The 11,588-nt window shown below is 38.7% G+C and overlaps 1 protein-coding gene and 1 long non-coding RNA gene across 3 annotated transcripts in view; one reads left to right on the top strand and one right to left on the bottom strand.

The window, feature by feature from the left end:
• Nucleotides 1–867: 867 nt before the first annotated feature.
• LOC117237337 overlaps nucleotides 868–11,588 on the bottom strand; it is a 36,350-nt gene continuing 25,629 nt past the window's right edge. For both annotated transcript variants that reach the window (XM_033501173.1, XM_033501174.1), the window contains 2 exons: nucleotides 11,086–11,316; nucleotides 868–2,981 (listed from right to left, as the gene is read on the bottom strand). In XM_033501173.1, the coding sequence (XP_033357064.1) occupies nucleotides 1,228–2,981; nucleotides 11,086–11,316 (1,985 nt within the window). In that variant the 3' untranslated portion in view covers nucleotides 868–1,227. The remainder of the gene's footprint in view (nucleotides 2,982–11,085; nucleotides 11,317–11,588) is intronic.
• Nucleotides 6,340–8,705, top strand: LOC117237348. The gene is made up of 2 exons (XR_004493992.1): nucleotides 6,340–6,535; nucleotides 7,689–8,705. It is a non-coding gene; the product is annotated as an uncharacterized LOC117237348 (long non-coding RNA).

The following is an 11,588-nucleotide window of genomic DNA, read 5'->3' as shown; positions in this document are numbered from 1 at the left end:
TACACACAGATAGATGTCAGATGTACTTTTTTACATGATACATGAAGTGTGAGAAACTTGAAACATATTACTACATATGAGAAACAATGTGTGTAAATGTATATCACCACTAACATCACTTGCCGAGGAAATTGTCTCGTGAATAGGAAATATTGTTGTATAATGAAGTCTCTCTATCAGCAAGAACTTGAGTTAGACGGATCATCGAGTAATAATCTTTATTATTGCGATTGTCATCGCTAACAAAATTTACATAATCCACCTTTAACAACAAAGGACGAAGAACTTTTCTTGCGACTGCGAGACTTGCGAACTCGTGCTATTCGTCGTTACTTTTGAAAATATATTTCAGATGCATAGCACGTCGAGTCACAATACGCAATATTCTAATCTGATGGTAAAAAGATTCGACTTTTCAAATTTTATTACATTTTCTGCATTTTTTAATGTTTGGAGAAAAATGTTAAAAACAAAACTAATTTTTTCGAGTATCGATTTTTCCGATATAAACGATTCATGCGTTTCTATTTTCTCGGACCTTAAAAAAAGCAGAAATTTGTCAGAAAAATAGAAATCGGCTAAAGGAAATTAACATCTTTCATCGAGGCCGCAATAGAGATTCATTAAGAGGAAAACTTTATATTAATCTATATCATGTATAAAAAAGAAGAAAAAGTCGAGTCAAATTTTTTCCTCGGCAACGATGTGCATCGTACAAAAAGTTGGCTATAATCTATTTTTGATACTGAATGTATGAATTGTGTATACGTGTGTATGTATATGTCCATCTGTGCGAGCGAAAAACGCGACCCCGGTTTGATGAACACTGCCTAAACGCGTCGGGGACCGCATTATGTATGTAGTTCCTTTTTTTTTTTTTTTTGTTACGTATCACAGACTTCACTTGGAACTGAACACTGACGGAAGTTACTCGCGCAGGCCGACACAATTAACGTTTTCACAGCAGATTCAACTTATTAAGTTGAGAAGACGAAGATCGTGAACCATCGACGTTTACGCATTCTAACCTCTCCATGGAATCCTACGCGGCGAGATTACATAATAGCAAACGTCCGAATTTCAAATTGCTCGACGACGAAAAAGAAATTCGATTTTCACCACGCAGTTTGTTTGAGCATCTCGCGAAAAAGAAGTCCGGCGGTTCATTTACTGCACTTCTTTTTTCGCTCTCTAGGCAAATTCCCTTTTTCTTGGTCGTTGATGATCCTACGAGATGTCGTGCTGCAGCTTCCTTAACATAAGATCCATCACGATCCTAGCATCCTCCACGGAATCGTGCCCTTTTACTTGAATTTCTCTACGTAGCACCGTCCTCGCTAACGTCTTTAGACTGCTACGAAAAGGATAACCGAGGAAATGCGGAAACGCGACGCATGTGTCGATCACCGTCGTGTGGAGTAACCTGAGCGCACGCAGATCGTTCTCCAGCCCGTGACCTATGAGTATGGTCTCCGCGTGGACGAAACTGGTCAAGTCTCTCTGAACGTCCCTGAGTGTTTTCGTCGCTTTTGCCAGATCTTTTGCAGTGATGCCGCTGAATCTGGTATTGTAATCGATCACCTCGGTGTCCGGCTTCACCAAAGTGTCGTAAACGACCTTGCCGTCGATGCCGACCACGGTGACCTTGGCTAGTTCGAGACCGCGCCGCGTAAAGCACATCTCGCAGTCCAAAGCATAAACGCCATAATTGCCATCCGTGGGCACGGTTCTCGCCAATCTGGTACGGACGTAGCCATCGAATGGGCCGTTATAACCCGGCGCCAATCCCGTCCACACATGCATTCGAGCTATAGTGCAGCCTTGGGCGTTATCTCGTCCTCGACAACACTCCCATGTATCACAGTGAGTGCCTGCTACGAGGCCGCTACGTAGCTTGCCCCAGTGGTAGACGCATGGTTCGTGGTACAGGTATTCACCGTTGTTCTGGTTCACGTAGAACACTCTGTAACATCTGGCACATTTTCTTTCATCGACGACCAGGATCGGTTCGTAGAAATCCCGAGTCGGGTCGCTTCTGGATTGCTCTTGGTAACTGCAATCGGACGAAGAAAATGACGAAGATGATGAATCGGTAGAGGACGACGACTCGCCGATGTCTGAACTTTTATCACTATCCGAAGCACTCTCTTGCTCTTGATCGGAATTCTCCACCGAACTTCCGCTGCAATGTCCACTGTCTCCCTCGCTCTCCACCGGCCACATAGCACTGCTGCCGCCAGGTACGAATTCCTGCGCGTTCGCGTCCAAATGATGATAGCCACGAGCTCGGTGACCCATCGGGTGCTGATAATGGTTGATAATCACCGCGTAGCCAGGGAAATAACTGTACTCCACGGGATAGCCAAGGTGAGCTAGCTGCTCCCCGGTGAGCGTGTATCTGCGAAGCAACGAAGCGAGAGCTGCGTCACTCAAATGCTGCAGTTCCCTTCTCTGAGTGCTCGGAAAAATACCGCGAGACTTCCTCAAGCTGCCATTTGCATTTGTCCCGGGCTCGCTGTTGTTCTTGTTTTCCTCGTCGTGAGGATCATTCTGAATCTGGATTCTTCTGGAACACGAATTTTTTCTCGCCGTGGACTTTATTTCGGAGGTCTCCGAGTCTCGACAGTGGACGTGTCGACGATGCCGTTGTTGCTGTTGGCTGGACTGCTCGTCTTCGTGTTCGTCGTCCCGAAGCTCACGACGTTGATCTCGTGGAGTCCTGGTACGATTTTTTCGTTGCCTTCTACTTAGGATGGCTCGGTCTTCCTTCGTTGACGACGATGTCGTCGTCGAATTTGCTCCGTCCGAGGTTGCAGATGGGCCATCGGATGCGGTAATTGTCGCCAACGCGGAAGTTGAGGAAGGCGACTTGCTGTTGCTTCCCTTCGTTGAACCTGATGTCTCATGATTCGCCTGACAGTTGTTGTATTGATCGGTCTCCCCAGGATCCAGCACCTCTTCTTCCGGCCCCAGGCCGCAATCTTTATGTCACATACAAAAACATATATGCGTCAGTTCATCGTCCGGCAGCGAGACTTAAAAATCTCCTACATTATACTGTTAAGAATTTGCCACACACCACGCGCATGCATCTCTGTCCTATTTCTAACATCTCCTCAGTGCTTCTAAATATCTCTACGTGATTTCCTTATCATGTTTCTTACGATAAATTGTACATTCTTTAGAATATATTCATGACTGATAAACTTTTCAAATTAAATTTCATATTAGATCGTCGTGATGTTCTCGCAATGGAAGATACTTCAAGTTTTATTGCCAATTTAATTAATTAAATGGGATAGTCTTTTAGTATGGTAAATTTCTCCTCTGACTAGATACGACAAGAGTAAAAAGAACTTTATATTTATACTTTTTCCTCTCTCGTTTTATTTTCTTTCCGCCGATGTGATCAAGAATACATCCAAAACTCGCGGTCACATCAATCGCTCTTGAACTAGAGACCGTCATATTTCTGCCTTGAACACCGATATCTACAAAATCGTACAAAATTCGAATATAGTTCGCGAATACTTCGCGAAATAGAGAAGCGAACACGGCTGTATGGAAAGATCGCGTTGAGAGTACTGTGCGATTAATTTCTCTCGAAAGAAGAAAATATGAAAGTGAAGGCTTGCCACGGACGTATGAAATAACATATATGGATTTTTGTCTGTTCATAAAGGAGACACGATGTAAACGCATCATTGTATAAGCGTCCACATCGGCGATTGTACATATTGACTGCAATAAAGCATCTTTGTCGACGAACGTTTGTAACGCGAATCTTCAGATTTTTAATTTTTAATTTAAAACGAAGGTAGTGCTCTCTTCTTTAATATCGATGCTGAATAGGTTGCTGCATATGAAATGTTCTTTCAGATAAAAGCTTTATCGTTATGTAGTTTCTAAAACATAAATATGATGAAAGTAATTTCCACATGATATTTTACTCAACGTGTAACTTCTAAGAATTATCAATCGTAGAATTTAATAGTTCTTGGAATGTGCACTTCCTTTTAATGCACAATCCTTATGCATTAAAAAATAGCCTAGTGAAAAATTTGTCAGCTCACAAATGTACATGTTACATGTACGTTACAAACTAGTCATGAGATAATTAATTGATAATTGAGATAAGTAAATTCTAAAAAGATTCATTTCAATTTTCTTAAATATATGCGACTTACAGAAATTACAGAAATGGATATCTAATTTATAGTAAATTATTTTTTCTTTAACATGACTGTTAATTGACAAATAGGCTAAGTAGTTGGTATAACCCGCCAAATTCAAACTTCGGTGAAATGACATTTCATATGCACCAACGTTAATACTCGTTAAAAGAATGTTTCAAACATTTTTATAACAAATGAATGAAAAGGAAATTGAAAATTAGACATTTTCGTCGAAACTTCGTTCTCCTAAACGATATTCGAGAAAAAAGCAATTCGATGCAAGCCAGTTCTTTAATTTCCTCTAAAACAAGATCCATATAAAACTTAGCAAAAATTCGACTGGTTTACGAGCCGTTGCCAGCTAAGCAGATAGAATCTTCGGACGTTCCTCGTTCGTGTTAATCACGGGAAATAAAAAGCACAATCGAGTGGCGTTACGCTCTCGTTACGGACCGAAGCACAAAAAAACAGGCGGCCAATAAAAGGTGAACCGTTTTAACGCCTCTTGTTTATTCAGCAATACGCAACTTTCGCCGAATGCGTCACGGAAAGGGTCGCTTTCTTTTCTACGTTTTTACGGGCAGAAATGCCGTTCCTTTCTTTCGAACGAATACCGAATACGTATACCGTGCACGTCTAAATTCGTGGTACAAACGAAGTCAGGAAGATTCTATAAAATTTCCATGATTTTATTGTTAAACTTAAGTCAATTGCGTATGATATCCACGGCGAACGAGAAAAGAAGAAAGAGAAGAATGCGAAGGAACAACGCTTCATAGCTGCGTTTTAACGAACGCGCCTGGAAAAGAAATCTTTCAACGGATGCGGAGTGTGCAATTGTTTAAAAATCGAAAGGTTTTTTTTAGATTAATTGAATTTGAAAGAAAATGTATCCGACTTGAAGAGACGGCGTGTCTACTGTAAACGATTGCATACAATTTGGGGAAATGTTTATTTAGAGCGAGTCATGTGACAGAGAACTTCAGAAAATTGGCTTACGATTTCGACAGAAACAGCTGTGAAACTATGAAGTTTATTTGTTTGGTCAATCATGCTGTATTATGTATGTATAAGATGATGTTATATTAAAGTTGGATTTAAAACGAAATATTTAATATATATCTCTTTGGTACTTTCTTACAAAATTACAAGATTGCTTTTAAATCCAATCCTAACTGTTATATGCCTTAAATATTAGAAGTTCCAATTTCAGTACGTCTATCTAATAATAAATACTACATACTTTCGTATCACCTATACATTTCTTGGCATGTTCTGGTATTTACACGTGGTATATTTTACCGTGTTTCTACATTTCTCAAGATTACTAATAGAACACAGACATGTTGAACCTCGAGTGTACGAATCATCAAAGAACAAAACGAGAAACAGAACTTTCGGTAATTTTCTACTCAATTGCATTTTTTGGGCGTTAAAAAGTATCAGAAGTTTGAGCAAAATATAAAAAAGTTCTTAGTATTTCGTGGATTTTTGTACAATTTCCTATATTTACTAAACGTGATTAAGGGAAATGGAAACTACATGTAGATTTATATAAAGTATACAAATCTCTCAAACAACACATATACAATAATATATACGACAAATGTAGAATGATACAAAATAGTGTTCAAATATTACTTGGTTCTTTTGAGCAATCGATTGAAAATACCATTGAACGAATAAAAAAAAAGATAGTTTACAGGGCCACTGTAACATAGTCGATTAAATACGACACACGTGCATGTTCACTGACTTTTACATATATAAAGGCCACATCGCTTCCCCACTAACCCAATAAAAATGTATAGATCGCAACAACGTTGATACGTCCTTCTTCAAAATCATCCTATGAACGAAATCAATATAAATAATACCACGTCAGCAGTGACGTCTCAGAAAGAAGGCCAAAGAAGGCGAAGAAAGAACGCCAAAGAGAAAAGTAGGATTACCTCAACTTTGTGATAATTTTATCGGTTTCTCGGTGATTTCTACGAAGAAGACGTTGAATAAGTATTGCATAGAAATAATTTAATAGCGATAAACAAGTAATCCAGTTTCTAGAGAGAGATGGACGCGATCAGTAGAGATTCCCCGCGCTTTCGAGCGATGACAAGCGAAAAATGGAACGAAGGACGAAGGAGAGACGAGGAAATCTGAGCGGTGACTCGGATAACGGAAAACGGTATCCCCGTTCGCAGGAATGACCGGCGTCGATATGTACCGTTGCGTCATTTAATGAAATCATCGGCTGCCACGCGTTGCTCCTCGCATAGTTTGATTATTCGAGCAAATCCCGGTATCCGTGTGAATGCTAGCTGCGGCCAAAGTGGGAGATAGAGAAGAAGAACTGCTACGAGGTAATTTTCCCAACATTTGATAAAAAAATTCAGAGGCTGATATGTCGATTGATTTACTGAAATAATTACGAGGTAAAACTAACTTAAATTAGCATTTAGAAAACGTTTTAAAAACGCATTTTCGTTTACTTTATTTACGTTCACTTATACTCGTCTCTAACTTAAATGAAAAATCATAGAAACAGCCGATAAATCCTCAACCTTCAAAACCTCACCATACGGCATTTTGATTTTTAAAATCATCGAATTTAAGCGCGGGCCGCGATATCGGCAAATAATTGAAAGTGTGCGGATCGGAAGCTTGAGAAACAGAAGCAGTGATTTTGATGATCGTCGATCCGCTAATCTCGCACATCGAATTATCGACTTACGACGAGTCGTTTCATCGAGTCCGTAGCGTAATCATAAACTGTCTGTTGCTTCGGTGTGTGGGCTTGATTTAAGGCCAGAGAATTTCCCACGTCGCGCTATTATTAGGTTGTTACAACTACGCTTGTTACGTTCGCGCATCAGAAAGGTGATAGCGAATGCAGCAACCAGCCAGTGGCCCCGAATTCTATATATCACTTCGTGGAATTAAATTCGGGATAATCGATCGATCGATATCGCTATTTAAATGTTGATGATTTTACTTAATCAAAGTGTCTTATCTATCGTTTTATTTCGAAAATAAAGGAACCTGAAATTATCATTTTCCTTGCCTCGACTTCATTTTTCTTCGCTGAATTTAAGATTCTTTATAACACTGCTATAGTTAGTATAATATAATGCTGAACATGGTTACTTAAAAAAATATTTTTACTTCAATTTCTCAGAAGTTGTAGTAATAGAAAGATACGGAAGAATAAGCAACGCGTGTTTCCTTGTATTTAATACGGCAAATTTAAAGATTTTCTAAGCTATATGATCAATTTCTGACCTAAGTGTGTTAATATTTTTTATAGGAAATAAAAACAAATCTGCAGCACAATTTAAGAATAGTCGTGATCTTAAAATCTTACGTCATTCGAAACCATTTTATTTTTCTTCGTTTCTCTTTTCATTTTTTTTTCTCTTTTTTTTAATCTTCTAAGCTTTAAGTCGAGTTGATTGTTAGCCCATTTGCGTGGAACACTCTGTATGATAATACCAATATCACGTAAATGCTTCGCAGGTGAAATAAAACGGAAAACATAATATATCAAAGGCTACGAATGATTCGGAGAACTTTGAAATGACATCGATACGAAGAATACCGAAATGATAAGAAATTCATCCAAATGCGTTAGCAAGGTAATGATAGTGCAATGAAAGACACGATTTGAGAAACGGCGCAAGTTCACTAGCCGTTTTCTAAATTTATGTGCCAACCCACGGACATTTCCGAGATTATTTTCGATCGCGACTCGCATTTCGAGACTGTTTCGTCGATCGGAAACGGAAGAATGTTTAAAGAATAACCGTGACTTTCTACCGGCGCTACATGGTGTATTTTACGATCATTGGTGATTACTGTTTCGCGCGAAAGAGGGAATGATTCACAATACACGATTTCGTGGTTAAGGCGGCCGTAAGTGATGACTCACATTAATTACTGAATGTTTTTCAACGATAATACAATGGCAAATATTTCGCGAGGAATTAAGCATATTATTTTGCTGGAAGTAATCGAACAAACGTGACCGGGTCTTATTGTTACATAAATATTTCTAATTTTATGTATGCATCATTTTTTGTTTAGAGATAGCGCAGTACTACTAAATTACTACGTATGAAGTGACCGATTCCGTAAATGCGTAAAATCATTCAGCATTTAATGATCGAAAGTAGCGTTAAATAACTTCTTAAAATTTCGTTGCCACTGCAACGAGACACGGTTACTATGATTATTGAATCGCGAAATGTCCATAAAAGCTGTCAAATATTTATCACAAGTAAACACTGAATAAAAATTCTTCTACCATGCGGAATGTAACCATATGAATGTAATTTTACTAATATAATCGTAATAGTCGCGTCTCATCGCAGTGCTAACGAAATTTCAAAATGCTTTGTATAATACACACACGATGTATCCATAAAATGTTTCTATGATAAGTATCGAAATTTTTTCATGAGTCGTAAAAGTTATTCTCGAAGCTAGTCACAGTGTTAGAAGAGAAATCACAAATATGAAATACTTAAAAAAAAAGAGAAAGAAAAAAGGAGCAAAAGTGAAGAATTAAAAGTATACACAGGAAAGATATAAGCTGAGCAGAAGAAGAATTCTAAGCGACACGATGGCGAAAGGTATTACAACTAGGGTCGTGGACATTCCAGTTAAAAGGCGTCTTTTTCATGAAGCACAGCAGCCCGAAGCTGAAGTCCTTTTGTTACTCACGTTTCTCGGTATGTCTCGTGAGGGCATGCACGTACACACGTGGCACGATGTGCCCCGTCTCTGGATTCGAGGTTAAACGCGGCGGGAGAAGCGAGAGAAGAGAAACTCACCGGTAAGAGAAGTGGACGCCGCTTTACGAAAATCTTTCATGGTCAACGGGTCACCCACGATCGTCATCGCGTAAAACCATGAAAGGATACGACACAACGAACTGTTTAAATATTTGAATCCTTACATGGCGCGTTACGAAATCCATCTAACATAAGTACTTTAACATACTTTACGGTTGTACAAATTGAATATCAATTAGCTAGTGGCGATTATATCGATGATACGTGTATAAGTTGGTGATAATGAGAAATACGGGCGTTTAATCCTGTTCCGATTTCAAAGATGAAATAGTGAAAGTAGTCGTTCGATGCGAGCGATTTTTCCATCGTTTTCATACTTTCTCTATGTTCGTCCTTCTTTAGATAATTGGATCGATTCACGAAGAAGAAAAAAAGGGCAAATAGCGTTTAATCATAGCGCTTGAGAGTCATCCATTGCTCCTTTCCGAGCACACAAGGAAGTATAATACAAAGAAACGGTAATACATATAAATCCAGATTGGTGAGGTGTAAAAGAAAAAGCGATCGGGACAGGATAATGTCTATCAAGAAATCAAGGAGTTTGCTCGGAACAGCTTGATTTCACTCAAACGACCTACATTTTGCCCGTCTACTTCTGTGTTCGTGTAGCTAGACGAAGAAGCTGTAGTAACGAGTAACACGAATATTTAATAATAATAAGTAAGCAGAGTACGAATATTTATGAAAATTCAAATTTATACGAATAAAAGTAAGCGGATAAAAAACCTTTCTGCGAGTTTTATACGGAAGATTTCCTACCATGTATGATGATCATATCAACAAATCCACGGTTTCGTTGACTTTGCGACTAGAAAGAAGTATTTTAATACGAAGGAGTCGAGAAAGGGAATAATCTGATAAATTCGAAGATGTAAGATTTAAAAAATAGGTAATAAAGCCAGGATACTTTGTAAGAAATGAATAATATTAGTTTAATACCGAGTTAGTTTGATTATTATGTTTTAACGTTTTGAAATTGATAATGAAATTTCAAAAAATTCAATTCAATTTCAAAAATTTTCAATGGCAAGGATATTCAAGTACTTTAATGAGTCAATGTAAAACCTAAATAATCCTTCTGAATATTATACCGCATGTTTTACCTACTTTGGATAATTTGCGCGCATTTAATTTTTCTATAAAAGTACGAACATCCGCGGTGCAGTGATATACTGTCATTTGTCACATAAGAAAGTGTTTTTCTTCCAAAGATTATGATTCGTATTAAAATACATCTTGTATATCTAATATCGCAACTTCAGGAAGGTGGGTATAATTTTTATCGCGGTTACGTTTATATGCCACGTGTTGCGCATGAATCGAGTCGAAGAAAACGTCAAGAGACATGTAAGTACATAGGTTTTAATTGTAGAAACGGTACAGGCAAAGACAGAGATCGGCTATTGTTACTGGCACAATAACAAGGTAACGATGACACATGCAAATTAAAAAGGTCCGCCGCGTCACCGACGAAGACATAAACAATTTTCTTGAATAAAAAGAAAATATCGTTCTGCTATAACGGAGTTGTATGCCGTGTATATCGAAATAGTTGAAAGAAACGTCGAGGAGAGAAACAGAAGTGGAAAAAAAGAAAGATTGTCCTTCGGATGACTTTATCAGAGACATAACTTTTTTATCGCTTTTCTCGCGCAATAGCGGTAATTGTTGCACACGCCAATAACGTAGCATTCATCGTCAGAAATCTCCAAAATGAATCTCGTCGTTTGATTTACGACTCGTGCGACTCTCTTCGAGGCCTTTCAACTTCGCTAGAAATTTCCACTTAACGTTGTGCAACTTTTCCAGATAATCGAAATACTTAATAATCGAAATCTTCTAACCAACAACGCGACCTATTTAATCTTAGTGATGTAATCAGTATACCAAAATATTATTAATTCATAAATTATATTGCAAGGTTAGTCTCTGCTCTTACCCTATAAATTCCCATATAGGGCATTTTAGAGCGTAAGAGAAATGTAACGCTAAAGCGATAAGAGAGATGCTGATAATGACTTCTCGTAGGACAAATTTTCTTAAACTGTATCGGTACATACCTTCGGCACAGCTTGCGAGAAATCTGCCGTTACTGGAAAAATTCATATCCAGAACTGGACCGGTGTGTCCCTTCAGCACACCCACCATCCACGAATGCGTGAACTCCTGTTGCATTTCACGTCTCTTCTTGTTCTTAGCGCGTTTGTTGCTGCTGCTGCCGGCCGTTCCAGTCGATCCGCTCGTTAAGTCCCTCGAATCTTCGAACTTTACTTTTTCCGATTCTGTACCATCTATAACGATAAATAAACTGCTTGTTAATTTCTACATCGTTGTAAACTTGTTCTGAGTAGGACACAAAGAAAAGGGTAGAAGTTATGAGAAAAACAGATATGCTTCTGCCGAGCAATAGGAAACCATGACGGAGGAGGTCGTGAAACCGAATCTTTAAACCTTCCTTGGTTCGATAGTAGCCCGGTTAAGCTGGTTCAGACGCGACCGGCAGTTTAGTCATGTAGCAAGTAAAGCCGAATTCACGATGTTGATTCATCGAAAAACGACGCTT

Source organism: Bombus vosnesenskii, unplaced genomic scaffold (genome assembly GCF_011952255.1).
Source record: "Bombus vosnesenskii isolate JDL3184/JDL3185 unplaced genomic scaffold, Bvos_JDL3184-5_v1.1 scf7180000013370, whole genome shotgun sequence".
NCBI lineage: Eukaryota > Metazoa > Arthropoda > Insecta > Hymenoptera > Apidae > Bombus > Bombus vosnesenskii.
This window is presented reverse-complemented; position numbering and strand designations above follow the sequence as displayed.